General features: G+C 43.8%; 1 protein-coding gene across 1 annotated transcript; it reads right to left on the bottom strand.

Moving 5' to 3' along the window:
• Positions 1-4,035: 4,035 nt before the first annotated feature.
• Positions 4,036-16,183, bottom strand: KCNJ2 (potassium inwardly rectifying channel subfamily J member 2). Its single transcript, XM_083490307.1, has 2 exons — positions 15,823-16,183; positions 4,036-9,652 (listed from the first exon to the last, which is right to left on the bottom strand). Exon 2 carries the CDS (start codon positions 9,435-9,437, stop codon positions 8,160-8,162), a length of 1,278 nt encoding a protein of 425 aa, XP_083346433.1. The 5' UTR covers positions 9,438-9,652; positions 15,823-16,183; the 3' UTR covers positions 4,036-8,159.
• Between the last annotated feature and the right edge of the window lie 957 nt (positions 16,184-17,140).

Below are 17,140 nucleotides of genomic sequence, written 5' to 3'. Positions count from 1 at the left end.
TAGATTTTTGGGTTTCAAGGTCATATTCTGGGGGTGCTATGTGCATCCAGCCTCTTATGCATTATGACTTTTTGTGGGTTATTTTATTGCTGTAAGAGATTGCTGTTGGTGTATTTGATACCTTGTTTGGGCACAATATATGAATATGCATTTGCCCTGGAGCTAACAAATATCTCTGTGTGAACATTGCGCATCATCTAGAGAAATAAGTTTATGAGCCAGCTAATAAATATAAAGAATAAATAAAGAATATGTAGGGCAAACATAAGCCACTTCAGTTAATGCAAGACTACCAATGAGGTAAGCACTCTTATTTGGCATGGAGATAAATTACAACCACTAGAGATTTTCTCCCACAGGAAAAACTCCTCTGCAAAAGAAGGGATGTTGTGATAATATGTTCATGATAGATCAGAGTAGTAAAAGCATTTATTCACCAAAGTGTTTCATTTTGTGGTTTTGCTTTTTGCAGCTGACTCCCTATTAAGTCCAATTCATAGCTGAAATGCATTATTCTATTTTATAGCTTTTTAAAAAATATACCAAAACGTCTTTGGGGAAATGTAGTATATTTGAGTTGTTTACCTGATTAACGCATGGATAATGAAGCAAAATACCATGTGAATTTAAGATCTGAAATTCCTTGCAAAGGTCTGAGCTCTGGCTTTTCCTGTTCAGTTAATCCTGCTAAGGGATAGCATTCAACAACTGAATCTTAAGTCAGATTGATGCTAGAAGCAATATGGTTAAGCATTAGCTTGCTAATTATACTTTGACACCTCCATTCCCCCACCCCCTCAACATCAATAATTGGAAGAATATCAAAGTTGAGTTTTCGCATACAAATTTGAGTTCATGAAATATGCCTGAGGGCCTTTCCTTAGAATGCGTGTATCGGTTGGTGAGGGAATCTGCTGCAAATCTCCTTAATATGGACCTCTGACTATGGCACAGCACCAGAAAGGCATTAGTATAGATCTTTAAGAGTGTATTTGTAAACAGTAGCAGACAGATTGGAGGATCAGAAGCACTCACCTGACCTCCTGAGACCTGAGTTGCTGTTGCTTATGGAGAGGGGCAAGGCAGCAGGAAGGTCAGCATGGTGCAGACACAATGGCAGAGGCAATCTGGCATGCTTGCCGGAAGGTCTGCCATCACGCCAACCTCGATACCACCTCCCTCCCCATCTCCTCCCTGGTAAGCAACAGTAACACAGCTCTCAGGTTAGGTGTGTTCTGCCACTCTACCATGCCATCTGCAATCTACTCACAGTCTAAAAAATGATTGAATGAAGCGAATGATTTGAATGAGCACTGTGATGATAGACACAGAGCATAATAAAACACCGATCACAGTTTAGAGTTCTGAATCCGCAGTCAAATAGTGGACCTTAATCTGATGGAAGCACAAGTTGCTGAGCTTTTTTAGGAAAGGCAAAGTTATTGAGCTTTTTGAAGGAAGCCAACGTTTTTAGTCTTTTTGGGGGGAGCCAAAGTTGTTGAGTTTTTTTGGGGGGGGAGTAGATCACTGAGGGGCCAGAGATCTACCAGGAACACCCCACGATCTACCAGTAGATCTACCTGTTGGACATGGCAAATGAGGCAGCAACCACAGTCTGCCATTAGCAGTCTGCCCGACCTGTCTTCCATTTTTCTTACAACCAGCCCAGGAGGTCTCACAGGCTGTCAACTTCCTCCATCTTAGTCTCAGCATTGCCCTTGTAGAACTCAGCAGGGAGAAGGATGGGGACAAAACTAGAATTACTTGGCTCTGGCTATCAGCTAGTTCTATGGGCAACAGCCTCCACTACTGAAAGTGCTATGGTTGTCTGCATCTAATAATACTAGCTTAGACAATGCACTATGGAACCCAGCCCTATAAGATCACTCTTATTATCATAATACACTTAGTGCCTGAGACTGGGAGATGGAGGGAGAATTGCCTTTGTGGCAGAGGAAAGATCTGAACTGCAGGGACATAGTTTCTATGCCACACTAGATCAGTACTAGGAGAGATCTTGGAACCAAAATGCCACTGGGCATTCATAAATACTGAATTTGCTTATACTCATGCTACTAGTATATCAAACACCTTCTTTCACTGAGAACTCCATGTAAACAGCCAAATGGTCAATTTCCTCTCTGAAATTTGTATGGAAGTGGGGCTGGGTTATCAGATATTGAAAGCATGGATGGACAGGTGAGAATTGAATAGGGTTGCATGTGAACAGCTCCTACAGGTAACTGCCCTATGCCCTGGAATCATGAGTTGGTTGGGGCATGGAGTTGATAATGACAACGTTGCTGGTTTGATCCTTATATGGCAGTGGTTTTTGAATGATGGTCAGTGCCTTGAATGATGGTCAGGGGTGCCATGGGCAATGCTGGCCTCTGTCCCTCTTTCCTTCCCTCCCTCCTCTGATGCCCTCTTATGTCTCTGCCTCCCAAAGGCTTTCACAGCTGCTTGTTGAAGCAGCTTAGCTACATGTTCCCCAGGTGAATGGGACTGCTCAGGGGGTACTGGTTGTCAGGAGCTGAAGTGGCCTTGGAGTAAGCAAGCAAGTCTGCCAGCCCTTGCTGTTGGGAATGGACAGGACAAGTCCCAGGCCCCTGTGGGACAATGTGAGGAGGCACTTCTCTTTGGGGCAGCCAAGAGACCAGGGGTGGTGGCAGCAGCTGCCCAGAAGACCCCCAAGGAAAGAGAAGAGGGCTGAGGGAACACTCCAGAAGGGAGGGTGTTCGAAAAAGGGTGAGAGGCTGCCAGCTCCGCAGGCAAGGGGTGACATAACTGGGCTCCTGAGCCCCACAGGGGTGCCACAGAAAGAATGTAGTTGGTCAAGACAAGAGCCATGGACTCAGAATGGTTGAAAACCTCTACAGTATGGGATAGCTGAATATTCCCACATTGCAGGAGCTTGGACTACAATTCTATGACCTCCCAATTGTGGCATTTTCAGATTAAAAGAGCATCATGTTAGAAGAGGCAGCATCCTATCTGATGGGAAGAGGAATTGCAGCTCATGGTAGTAGCCAATGGGAGAGGGCCTAATGTTTCACTAGTGTCACATCAGCAGAGGGAAGGGTTGCAACTTTGAAATGTTATCTATATAAAATGTTCCCCTGCACTGGAGAGGAAGAGGCAGACCACTAGTAGGATAGGTTGGCGTTCAGCTAAGGGAAACTCAGAGTAGTAGACCCGTTGAAATCAGTGGGATTGATTTGAGGCTATCAGTTTCAATGGCCCTACTCAGCATATGGTAAAAATTGGATACCACCCATCAGGTTTCAGTCAGGCTTCTGAACATTTAATATGCAAAGCTGAATAAGGTTTTTGTTCACAAACACAGCGAAGCTTCAACTGTAAAGGAGTCCACTTTTAAAAAGATGACACTAAGATCACACAGTTTTAGTGTGTGTGTGTGTGTGTGTGTGTGTGTGTGTGTGGTACCTCAGCTTACACAGTGGTACCTCGGGTTACAAACACCTTGGGTTACAAACACTTCGGGTTACAGACTCTGCTAACCCGGAAGTAGTACCTCAGGTTGAGAACTTTACCTCAGGATAAGAACAGAAATTGCACACCAGCGGCAGCAGGAGGCCCCATTAACTAAAGTGGTACCTCAGGTTAAGAATGGTTTCAGGTTAAGAACAGATCTCCGGAATGAATTAAGTTTGTAACCAGAGGTACCACTGTACACACACACACACACACACACACACACACACTTGTGCAGGCCTGACAGTGACACTTACTAGAGAAATAAGGAGCAAATTAATTTTGTTGCACAAGCTACCCCCTGCCTCAAATGGTGTGATCTAGATTCCCACTGTTCGTGTTGTCATAAATGAGATGGGGCCTGATCATTATCCCATACAGGCTTAGAATGCATAATCTCATACAGGCTGAGAATCTGCTACAGCGATTGGGACACATCCAAAAAGAGGGTAGCTAGCTGCACATTGCACTCAGACGGGCAGAGCATGCTTATGCAATCAAGCTGCTGTGTTGCTGCTTGTAAAGAGATTCGGCGTCAAATATGCAAGAATACTTTTATTTTTATTTTTTTTAAGAAATAATAAAATAAGACATAATATATATATAAAAATTTTGTACAGTCCATGATTTGTGCAGTACATTAGGAAGACTTTGATACAAAAGGCTGCAAACAGGAAAATAAGTAAAGGAGAACGATTGTCAAATGCCTGTTGGTTTTGTTCACCTTACAAACAGCTGCAGGGCAGAAAATCCATTTACGAGAAGAGAGAGGTCTCTCCAGTTGCCTGTGGGGTGGCAACTGCGCAGCACTCTCCTACCTTAAAAATGATCAACAACAGCAGCCAGGTTTTGGGGTTTTTTGTTTTGTTTTTGTTTTTTAGAAAAAGAAGACATTACAGTACTTATCGGTTTTTACTTTGCAACCCCACCCCAACAAATAAAAGGAGAGCAAAAATAAGAGAGCAAAAATATCAGATTCAGAACCCTTTGTCTTTGCCAAATGCATGTGCCATAGAATGAATAGTTATGAAGGGGGGGGGCGTGAATCTGTGACTGAACCATGTACCCAAAGAATACACACATTTTTATTCATTTTAAAACCTTGCACACCAGGCCACGGTTGAGAAACAACAGCAACCCATAGCCTTTGTTGCACGAGCGAGATAATAAGGCTGCAACCCTATACTGTGTGCCCACTTCCTTGGAAGTAAGTCCCTGTTGAAGCAATGGAACTTACTTCTGAGTAGTAGACCTGCTCAGGATTGCACTGTTAGTTACATACAAGAGAAGCCCCCCACCCCCTACCCCCATTCAAGTATTTCTAGGGAAAAGGAAAATTACTGCTTGTCTCAAAGCTCTTATTTGTGGCTTGAGGACTCAGGTCTGCATGCAGTCTACATTCCAGTGACGTCAGTGGGGAAATTTCCCATCGGTGTAAGTGGCGAGCTATTGCACCACAAATCTATAGTTGCTCAACACTTTGCACAATTGTCCCTTGTGATCAGCTGCTTCAAAAATAATCTTTCAATAGCTTCACAATGGTCATGGAACCTAAGGCTGAGCCTCCCAAGGCATGTTGAGCTTGCTTGCTTGCTTGCTTGCTTGTATGTTTGTTAAAAAAGAACATCATGAGGACAATTAAGGGCCAGTAGGTACCATGATATATACATAAAGGAAGGTTTCGTTTTAGTGTGTGTTTTTCACATGCAGAAGCAAACAGGTAAAGACAAAGGGTTATTTGAGGAAGAGAAACATACCCCCGACAAAGAGTGCAATAGATTAACCACTCTCATCAAGTCTGTAGCGATCTGAATGCAAGTAAAAAGGAAAGAAAAAAGCCAATAGCAAGGACAAACACAATCAAGTTGAACATCCATGCCTAAATAAATAACAAAAAAAATAACTCATAGCATTAGAAATCCCATAAGGCTTGCAATTATTTGCTAAAAACCATGCTAACCTGTAGCATCATAGGTTCTAACTGATGCCATCTTGGCCTTTTCTCCTATCGTTTTTCTTTTTCAATGGACTTCTCTATTTACATTTGGCTTTAAATATGAAAATACTTGATAAACTTTATTTTTAAAAATGTACATTTTCGTTAAAAAAAATTCTGAAAACACAAAACCCTGCTTCTCAGGAAAAGAAAAATCAACTCTGCACCAGGAAAAGAAAAGAAATATTAGATTTGATTTTTTTTAAGGGAAAAAAAAACAAAATCCCTTCCTCTGTGTGTTTGTTTTTAAAACAAATATATTCAACACTTTTTCAACCCACCTTTCCCTTTAATGTCTCAAATCTTGCAAGTGGGAACTTTGTGCATTTTGGAGTATTTTCCTCCCTTCTTTGTTTGACATGTCACTAAATACTCTTTGGTTTGCTCTTTATTTTCCTTTGCAAAATATATCACAATAGCAGCACGAGTCATGTTCAATTGCTTTCATTGTTTCCCTGACCCAGAGACTCCAGTCAGGTTGCCATGCATATTTAGTACTGTGCCCCCCCACCTCCTTTTTTCACTCTTCAGAATTAGCCTCAGTTCATTGTACATAAACAATATCTGACTTAAGAGGAAAAACAAAGAAACCTGCCTATATCTCCAATTTCTGCAGTTTCGAACCCACCAACTCTGCAAAGTTCATTCTAGCTGGGAAATGCCACATTACTGAATTTGTCTCCTTCTGACATGGCAACTGTGGCCCGGAAAGCTTCGCAGATGATTATTAGGAACAGCATTAGACCCAGAACAAGCTATTTTTAATGGCATACAGGGAGATCCAATACTGTAAAAGAATTTAAGGTTTATTCCCTCAGTTATCACCTCCTTCTTCCACCTGCTGGTACATCTATAACCTATGGGTGCCACTGAAACGGTACACTTGATCTTACGAGGCAGGGAGAATTTTTAAAGCATTCTTGGCAAGGGCCCCCCAAATGCCATTAAAGCCACGGTTCAGTAGTCGGTCGCAATAGCTGTTTAAAGATTTCGGTGAAGATATATTGCTATGTCTGTCGATCATCCCATCGTGGCTTTCTCAAGTCGTCGGAAAACAAAAAGAGGGAACTCTTTTACAGTATTGTTCCCTTCAAACTCACCTGCCCCCCCCAGCCCCCTGACAAACAATCTAGAAAAATTTTAGCATACTTCCCCCCCCCATCACCCTGGCAAGGAGAAGCTGTCCCATCGAAAACAAAACCACTGATCTCCTTGCATCAGATTATTCCACGTCAGTTTCCTATCTCCTGGGAGCAGTCTGTTGCTTTGTTCATGGCAGCCTACTGCGTACGGTCAAGTCTATCTCTATGGCTGAAACGATGGTCTTGCCAACGTGTAACAAAGCTGGATTAAACGTCAAATGGATCGTAACTATGGCCTTGGTTTCATTTGATGGCTCACAATACAATCCTATACATGTCCACTCAGAAGTAAGACATACTAATAGGGCTTTTCCCCAGCTGCCTATAGGATTGCAGTCCTTGCAAAATCCTGCTCCACTTCTAACAGGGTTCTGTGTTCTAAAAACTGGTCTGGAATGCATGACTTCTTAGTTGACTTTCTGCCACAGTCTTGCTGTTTTGCAAACAGGAAATAACATATGTTTGCTCCCTTTCACTCAGTTTCTTCTCCTCCTCCTCTTTAAGATCAGAAGTTTATTTGCCCAGAAAAGGGTGGGGCAAAAAAAAGGAGTCTTTTGTTTTAGAATAAGGTGCATTTTTTAAAAAAAAATACTACATGCGTAAGGACCTTTGGGGAAGAAAGATAGCCTGAAAGCAACCTGCTCTGTTTAAGTAAAAAGCTGTGCAAATGTGTGCATTTTTTCTCTTTGGTATTCACTTAGGTAGCTTTGAAATCAAAACACATTTTGGATTTTTTTTTGGGGGGGTGACTCCCATTCCATTCCCAAACACAAATTAAAAAATATATATCTTGCTGTAGGCTACTGCATGGCATTGTGTTACATAATACTTCTTATGTAACTGGATAGTACGAAGAGAAATTGATTCTAGCCACCAATCTACTGGCCTCATCAAAAGTTCAGATTCCCTAACATCACCAGTCACTTTGTCTGACAGAGAGCTTTGAAACTAACAAGTTCAACACTGAGAATTTCCCCCTTTTCTGTTTTTGTTTTGCGTTTTTGTTGTTGTTTTTTTTAAAAAAAGGATATATAAAAGGAAAAAAACAAATACTACACTGCGACAAAAAATAATTACAATTTGTGTTCATGTAGTTAGCAGCAACATTAAAAAAATATTAAGGCCGTCTCTTGCCTTTGTTATGCCATTAAAAACATTCTTGTTCCCAAGGGAGAAGCATTTTGGGAGACAGAGAGAGAAAAATAGACGACAAACAATACCACTCAACCAAAGCTTGCCTGCAAGTTCAAGTTTTGTAAAAAATATATATACATAATTTATTCTACAACATATATGTGCTTTCTAGTCAAGCACAGACATAGTGCTTCATGTTCCAATTCACGCTTTTGCTGTACCTCCCATGAAGACAGCGTTTTGAAAACCAGCCTAGCAGGACTTTTTGGCCTGCATGCCTATCTCTGTTTGACAGTACCGTCATCTGAAAAACTGTTTGCGGCCACTCCTGCATGTAGCCTGCCCGTTATTGACAGATATATTTTAACCAGAGCGGAAAACATTTCCATCAGTCATATTTCAGATTCCCGCCTTAAAGGCCTAGGCTCTAGGGGGACACCAGCTTGGCTGTGGGGCTCCATCTCTGGCTGTGTGTCTGTACTTGTGCTCTCGGGCACTCCATTGTCACTATCTTCTTCCTCTTTGCCCGTGAGGGCTACTTCGTTCTCGTAGCAAAATGAGTTTGCATTAGAGAGGATGTATTTCTTTTCTGCTAAGTCTCTGGCACTACAGAGGGGTGTGTTCGGCACTTCGTACGTTTTGTGGAACCTAGAATAATCCACTTTGTAGTAGTTCTTCTCTTCAAACAGCACAGGCTCATAACGGTGGCCCCAGAGGATTTCGTTTGCCAGATAGGAGCTACGGCACTGGGTAGTCATGGCAGTAGCTTCCACCATGCCTTCTAATATTACTACAATTTCAAAGTCTGTGTTGTCCAGATCTTGCTTACTTAAGTCATACAGAGGGCTCTCTTCATCTATTTCATGGACAATTGTAATAGGCGACACCAAAAATATGCGGTCTATCCCGCTGTCAAACCCGACGTTGATGTCAATTTGGTCTAGCGGGATATATTCTCCTTCAGTGGTGATTCGGGATTTGAGGAGCTGGGCTCTCACGTGAGCTTCCACCAAGTGGCTTTTGCGTAGATTCCCAACCCGCCACATCAAGCACAGCTTTCCGTCCCTCATAGCTATCACCGCATTGTCGCTGAAGATGAGAGTTTCGTTCCTCTTCTTCGGCTTGGCCATCTTAGCCATCACAGCACCAATGATGAAGGCATCAATGATGCAGCCAACTATTGACTGGAAAACCACCATAAAGACTGCAATGGGACACTCGTCCGTGACGCACCTAAAGCCATAGCCAATCGTCGTCTGCGTTTCGATGGAGAAAAGGAAGGCGGCAGTGAAGCTGCGAACTTCAGAGACACAGAGTCCTTCCTTTTTATCGAGGTCCCCGTGCAATAAGGCAATCAACCAAAACACGCAACCAAAAAACAGCCAGGAGAGGATGAAAGCGAGGCAGAAGATGAGCAACATCCACCTCCAGCGGATGTCTACGCAGGTGGTAAAGATGTCTGCTAGGTACCGCTGTCCTTTCTCTCCCACGTTTATGAACTGAACGTTGCAGTGGCCATCTTTCTTGACAAACCGGCTCCTGCACTGCTGCCTGGTGTGTACCTTGCTCTTGCCATTCCCAAAGCCATTGGCAACAGCCATGGTGGCCAGCTTCATGCCGTCCTCTTCCGAGGAAACTATGCTGTAGCGGTTGGTTCGCACGCTGCCCATCGCTTCCGCTGTGGACTGTGGTGCTTCTGCTTTAGAAAACAGTCTGAGTTTCTGCAGAACCCTTTGGAGAAACAGTTTTGAATGCTCTGGGGGAACACACTCAGAGGAAAAAGAGAGAGAAGCCGGGGCCTCTGTCAGACCTTGACTGCGCCAAGGAGCCTTCCGATCGTCACGGCCAACTTAGCAGCCAATCATCTGCCACAAGGAGACATGGCCTGTCATAAAAGAGAGAGAGAAAGTTGTGTCAGCAACTGTTGGGATCGCATTTCTATTTTTCTGCCCCCACGTGATCTTGTACGGATCCCGCTCCCAGCTTCGTTCGTTCCAGAGGACATCATCTTGTTCAGTGGCAACTCAGCATATCCACGGGAAATCACACAGCTAATCTTAAAAGAAAGCATCACCTAATAGCTCGAGTTTTTATATGCAGAATCATAGCATAGGAAGGTACCATGAGGGTCATCTAGTCCAACCCCTTGCAACAAAGGAATGTTTTGCCCAACGTGAAATTATGAGGCTCATGCTCTACCGACTGAGCGATTCCAGGAGATTCGGCCGATACAGGATGACAACTTCAGCCAAAGATGGTATAATGAATTTAATCTAACACAGTATGCAATGAGCAGAAACACATTTTTGCCAGGGTCAGGGAGTGTCTCATTTAGTTACTCTACAAAAATAAGGAAACAAGGTAACACTCCTTAAACTGTCCAGCATTTTGCTATTGGGGCTCACTTGTCCAATTCTGGTCTCTGGCTGCATAAAACCTTTCTTAAGGGTATAAAGGGGACTCACTTTAAACTCTAGTATTACACTGCCACCAGTCTGAATTGCCAATAGCCTGGTATCTTGTTGATTAGTTTTAAGCCATCCATTTTGAGATTCCTAGATCTGAGAATCATTGATGTGATTTATACCAGTTTTAACATAAGATAGTGGTGCAGCAATAAAACTGCTAGCACATTTGCAAAGCTAAGCAGGGTCCGGTATGGTTTCAATCTTGGATGGGGAACTGTGTGCATTGCAGGGCCTATCTGACCCTTGAGGTCTCTTCCAACTCGATATTTCTATAATGCATTTGAATCCAATCCAAGTTTACCCTTTTGCAGTATTTGACATCCCTCCTCTTATTAAATGAAAGTTGATTGGAAACTAAGCACTGAATTTTGTTTTCATTTTTTTCAGAATTCAGTCCGCAAAGCCATATGTTGCTAGTGAATCTAAAGCAGCTTGATGCTAGACATTGACATAGTGATCGTAGAGCAAATATACAGAAACGAACCTCATGGAACTGTGAGTGAGATCCAGGTTCACCTTTATTGCGGGGGATCAGTATGGTGCTTGTGTTTTGTTTTCTTTTAACTAATAAATTAAGTAAGCACAGGTTGGGACCTAAATCAAAATATGGCTGAACCAAAATATACAGACCAACATTCAACATGTATGCAATTTCCAAGGGCATTTAATATAGTAGTGAAACATTGGCCCTGATCCTGCTCTACTCATTCCCAACTAGTCATGTCTATGATGATGCATGTTCTTATCCCACGCTGCCAATCGGATGCTAATCTGCCTATGCATTTCAAAGCCTGCTTCCTTGTCTAGATCTCTTTTGTTGCATCCATCCATTTTGCTGCCATCTAAATTTCTGCAGCTCAACTGCCTGAACAGTGTGGTTGGAACTTCGTGAATTTGCTATGTGAAGGAGCTGCCATATAGTCAGGACTGGCTCATGTCCCTATGTGTTTGTTTGCTGCTGGGGTTTGTTTGTTTTTTAAAAAAAAAATCTAACCCAGAATGCTGCTTGTTTATTTGAAAAGAGGCTTGCTGTAAGGCACGTGTGCATAAGACTGCAGCCATGAAGTCTTAACCACCTCAAGAATATTCAGTCAGAAGTATGGGCCACTGGATTCACAATCCTAACCATGTTTACTCAGAAGTAAAACATATTAAATGGGGATCAGGTAAGTAGGTCTAGGATTTCAGACTTACTCCCTAATGGTTAGGACTATAACTGTAGAGATGTTTCCATTTCTTTTCGTGACTCCTCGTAAGATCAATTTAAAATGCAGCAGGTGACACAACAATAGTCTTGCTGACATTTTACTCTTAAAATGAAGAGGAGCACTTGCTTTGTATCATACGAAATTTGATGCACATCCTCAGTGGGTCAAAACCACAGGTCATCCCACAGCAAAATTTCAAACTCAAACAAACATCAAATAACACTTAAAAGTCTAGAATAGCAATTCAAATATAGAAGATTTTTCATAGGTCAAGTGACTCTCAAAGCATGGCTCCAGATGATGCTATATAAACTTTTGTCTAATTCTCCAGGTCACAGCTGCATAAGGTAACCTTATATGTTAGGTACTTTCCCAGATAACAGAAAGCAGATCTTCCAATAATAATTACAGATGGAAAGTCTAGGCTAGATGTAGGATAGGCCTGTCCCTGGGTGCTGAATGCAGTATGTAATGGGTGACATCTTCTTGAAATTAGTCAAACTTATTATTATGCTACGTATTTTGGCAGCTTTCAACAATCAAGGGTTATTCAAATGTGCACTAGTTTTCTAGTTCATTTATACCTGTCTGATCATTCGTTTGCAAGGCAAAAGTTCAATTTTTCCAGCAACTAATGTTTTGTTTTTTAGTTAAACAATAGCTCAGCCAATATCTAACCCCTTAGGCAAAACTACTTCCAGTGTTCAATTTGCACTATTTTACTGTTGATGTATAAACGTAGTCTAGAATATCAGTTTAAGAAAGAATCAGGTTTCTGTTTATACACAAACAAAAACAGTTAACTGAAAGATAGCTTTATTGGTCTGCAGATTATTCCATGTCAGAAACCACATCCTTATTATTATTGTCATCATGCTGCATGCCCATGTTCAAATTACATTTGTAGGCATGCTGTTTGGGCTGATCTTTTTCTCAGATTTAAAGGAGGAAAACAAGCCAGTTTAAGGGAGGGGAGAGAGAGAGAGAGAGAGACTGAAAGAAGGTCTACATGAGACTTTGGAAAACTACCTTGACCTTTGGCCATTTGATCAAATTCCAAGTATCACTCCAACGTAATACCAGCTTCCTATGAAATGTCTGCTCAAATTAGAACCCTAGAAATAGCACCAAGTACCTATTACTGGCAGATTTCCACTACCAGCAATAGTAATTGTTCCATATGTTGTACATTTGCATGGTATTATTAGCTAATAGAATTTCACCACTACGGGCACTCTGCCTCTGGAAGCAAACCCTTTATGTGCAGGTTGGCTAAAATAATTCTTAAACAAAGAGCCTGGGGTTATAACTCTTTCAAGTGTTTATAGACTAGAAGTTCATCATGCAGCAAAACTTTGGCATACCACACACAACACTTATTACAGCCTTTATAGGATAACCACCCTCTCTTTTAACAACACAAATTGCCCACTTCTGCTCCCACTGTAACTAGGATACAAACAGGGAGCAGGCAGAGGGACAGGTTAACCTTCACGATGAATCACCAGACAAGGTTGACAATGGCACATTAGTAGTTGCAGAAATCTCATGTCCACAAAGTGAATGGCAAAATTCCTGCTATTTATCCAAGCAGAATCAGGTTCTGGGGATGTTTAGAAGAACAGTGCAAGCATCTAACGCACACATGAATTTTGTGGGAACCACAGAGACAACAGAACTGATACAGCAGCAGCAGACCTACAGCACAGATGTAGAATTTGGACAGGACAGGGATCAGGCCCTGTGGAATGCTTTATGAGCATATAGCCTCAGCATTAATAGGGTAGTGGCAAAGTCTCAGAAAATTCTGAACTCTCCCTCCCTTTCAGCTGTCCAACACACGCGCACACACGCACACACCTTCCTTCGGAAATGAAGACACCACTCACTGTCCGAAGAGAACGCCCAACATCATTTCTGACGGTGCACTTTCTTCTCCTAGCCACAATTTACCAAACCCATGTTACCAACACCTGCTCTATTCCTATACAACAAGTTCACAGTACTGAGAGGTGGGTAAAAGTCTGCAGGCTTTTCTCCCCTTCCAAGCTGTTGCTACTTCTCCTGCCTACCAGCAGTCTTCCCACACTCTACTTGAAGAAAAGAGGGGGGAGGGAAGCAAGCTGACTGTGAACCCACATGCTAGAGAACTCCAGAGCTGGCTCCTCCAAAACCCTAAATAGAATTGGGATCAGAATCTTTCAGAATGAAGCTTCAATTCCAATGCCACTGCTAAGGTTATTAAACCACTGCTGTATACAGTAGTAAGTAACTCGGGTTAATAATTTAATTCGTTCTTAACCTGAAGCTGTTCTTAACCTGAGGTACCACTTTAGCTAAGGGGGCCTCCCACTGCCACCGCTGTGCGATTTCTGTTCTCATCCTGAGCAAAGTTCTTAACCCGAGGCACTGTTTCTGGATTAGCGGAGTCTGTAACCTGAAGCATTCCGTAACCTGAAGCGTCTGTAACCCGAGGCACCACTGTATTGAGCTAGCCTCATGCAACCTGAACATACCCCATAAATAAGTTCAATGCATTACATTTACTCCCCACTGCCTCTGTAGATGTGTTCTGCATGTATGTGTTGACAGATGGAGAGAGTCGGGGGATTTCCCCCCCTACTTCCACCCCAAATAATGGGCTCTGAATCTGAGCAAACTGTGTCTGGGAGGAAGCTTTGGAGCACAAGCAGCCTTCTGAATTTAAACACATTCACGCTTGTTTGAAAATTGCAATGATGAAATAGGTGAGAAGCATTCTTAAAAAGAAAAAAAAATCAGCACTCTCAGGCTGCTCAGGGTTGAGCGAACAGGGGGAGAGAAATAGTTAATGAGCAAGCAGCAGTTATTCCCCAGTTGTCGCTGCACACCTCTGCAGAGGCTGTTCAAGGCACATGTTGCTAAGTGAACCTAACTACTACCTTCCTGTGCCCTGAGTAAACAGAATGGCTGTGAGCTAGAGCTCAAATCAATAATCAGAGCAATGCCCTCCTCTTCAAGTGGTTCAGGGAGTCTATTCTGCCTTCCCCTTACTGGCAGTCTATTAATATTCTCAGCTTAATTTCTACATGTTTTATTGTTAAGGCACCACAATGCACAGGACTGCCCCTCCAATACCTCACTGAGACAGAGGACCAAAACAATGAGGGTGGTTTTAAACAACAATGCCAACAACAAGAAGAAAGTCTGTAGAAGGAAGTGTGTGAGGGGAAAGGGGGAAGGCTGAGAGCCTTTTGATCCCAGATTCTGCTTGCTTGGAGAAGATGGCAAGATATTTCTAGATGATGACAAACTAACAACAAATGACCAGAGTCATCACCAAGGGGGGGGGGTCCGTTGGCAAGCTGCTTAAGATGGAAAAAGAAAGGAATGCAGAAAAAAGGTAAGGGGCAGAATACAGAAATTTTGCACAGTGAGAGAACGAAAGAATCTGGGAAGCGGAAGTATTGGGAGGGGGGAGAAGAGTGATAAGGAAGAGGTTTTCCTCACAATAGTTTTTTCAGCTGCAGAAGCTGCTTCAAGCTCTAAACATTCCTGCTACAGCACAAACTATTTTCAGATGGCAACGTCTGTAACAGGCTACAGCAGAGCCAAAATGATTTGTTCTTTATTTATTTCTTATATTTTGCCCGGGGAGGGGGGAACCCTGATGAATCAAGCTAAAGTGATGCAATCTCTCCCCAAACGTAAGACATGCTGATCTTTTCTTTCGATGCCTGCTTTTGGCATGGAATAATACCAAGATTTTTAAAAATAAAATAAAATAAGAGGGGTGGGGTACAAACAATCCACAAGTTGCTTCGGAGCATCTTGGGGAAAGGTCGATATGTGGTATTTTAGGCTGTTTTGAAATATGTTTCAGAGCTTCAGGAAGACCTAAGAGGTCTTGATGCTGTGACCTATTCCTGAGTCACAGCATAGTTGCAAACCAGAGGCAAAAAAAGGAAATAGCAAAAATAATCCAGAGCTCAGCAGAGCTGGCAGCATTTTTTTCCTGCTAAACTCCATCCAAAACAGTCCATTGCAAAGGCAATTAGATGCAGTGAAAGTTAAGAGCACAGAAGAACCGCCAGCAATTGCAGACAAATCTACCTGCAACAATTTTAGCAGCTACTGAATCTGGTACCTGAAAGCAAGTTTATAAAATGTTTCCATTTTTGGACCTCCGGGGGGAAATCTCCCTGCTGCAAGCAAGCAACAAACCATTTCTTACTTCTTTCTTTCAAGACCCTCAAGCCTATCGACCTGTGGGGGCTATAGGGTTACATTCTGACTCAAAAGAGCAACAGTTCGCAATATTCCTCTCAACTGAGAGGTTCCAAGCCACCCCGCTTCCCGAAGGTCAAAAAAGAGAAAGAGAAAGAGAAAGGCTTCCTTACCTGTCGGTGGATTTTAAGCTAGGCAAAAATTATATTGTTAAAAAGGGTGTTAGATCCAGAGGTGAGCAAAAAACGGAAAACCATCCCCAAGCTCTCCCTAGCCTCAGCCTGCCGCTGGCAAGTGATACAACGGAATAAGCTACTGCCTCTCTTTTGAGCGCTGCCCATGTGATTTTTAATACCGGCTCGCCAGTCTCCGCCCACGGGGGCCTCCTCGGACCAATGAGCGCCGGGGGGCGGGGCCGGGAGCGCCTGGGGCTCCGGGGCCGCGGCTCCGCTCAGGCAGTAGGAGAGAGGGGAGCGGAGGCGACGGAGCTGCTCCCCGGGACTGCCTTCCGCTTGCGCCCAGCTCCTCGTCCAGCGGCTCCGGAGTCCTGCTGCGGCTCGGAGGGAATTGAAACGCGGGTGGGTGGGAAAGGGGTTGCAGGAGGACCGACCCTGGGGGAAGTGCGCGTTCCAGCCCCGGTTTGCTTACTACGGGGCGGGTGGGAAAGGGGTAGCTGGCTTGTAGGGAGAGGGATTGTCCCGTTGCGCCCTCGGAGCATTTCTGGCCCTGCGGGAGGAGCCGTGGAGCGGCCGGTGGCGGTGGATGGACGCGTGGCGGGACGTGGGAGAGGCCGAGAGGGGACTTCTACCGTGGATGCTTCAGTGGAGATTGCTGCATCGCAGGGGGTTGGATTAAAGGACCTTTGGGGAGCCCGTCTGACTACAGTTAGGTGGTTCTCCTCGCTGAGGAAGTGCGGCAGGGTCGGGAGGAGGGCGCGGTGCCCGAGAGAGAGGGGAGGGAAAGAGAGAGAGAGAGAGAAGAAAGAACGAAAGAAAGAAAGTGTCTTTAATCACTTTAAGGGGGAGGACGTCTGGAGGAGCCAGGAAGTGAGAGACTTGCTCACCCTAAAGAGCAGCGCACAGGCGATGGTGGTGCTGGGTCTTGCTTGCCTTTTTACAAGCTTGGACGTGAGGGCTTTTTGCAGGTGGGTTGACCCCAAAATATGAGGCAGAGCAGGTTGGCGTGGAGAGGAACAGAGACTTTAAAGCAGGTGGTCTGGAGAAGAGAGCTGTGTGTCTAGTGAGGGGTTGGGGGGGGCATTGTGTGAAACATCAAAGGCAAGCTCAGGGTTGCCACTCCTTCTTTCCCTCCCCCCTGACAAGAGGTTTAATCAGAAATCCAGCAATCGCAGGAATAGGGAGAATGGCACACTTCTGGATTTTGTGCTGTTAAAAGGGTGCAGGAAAAAGTGGCAACCCTTGGGAAGTGAACTGGGGGGAGCGCAGGAAAAAAGGGATGGTTGGGGAGGAAGGATGCCTGTGGGAGTAAAAT

Source organism: Podarcis liolepis (genome assembly GCF_965112155.1).
Source record: "Podarcis liolepis genome assembly, chromosome: 2".
Classification (NCBI taxonomy): domain Eukaryota; kingdom Metazoa; phylum Chordata; class Lepidosauria; order Squamata; family Lacertidae; genus Podarcis; species Podarcis liolepis.
The sequence above is the reverse complement of the archived record's forward strand: the minus strand, read 5'-3'. Positions and strand labels throughout refer to the sequence as shown.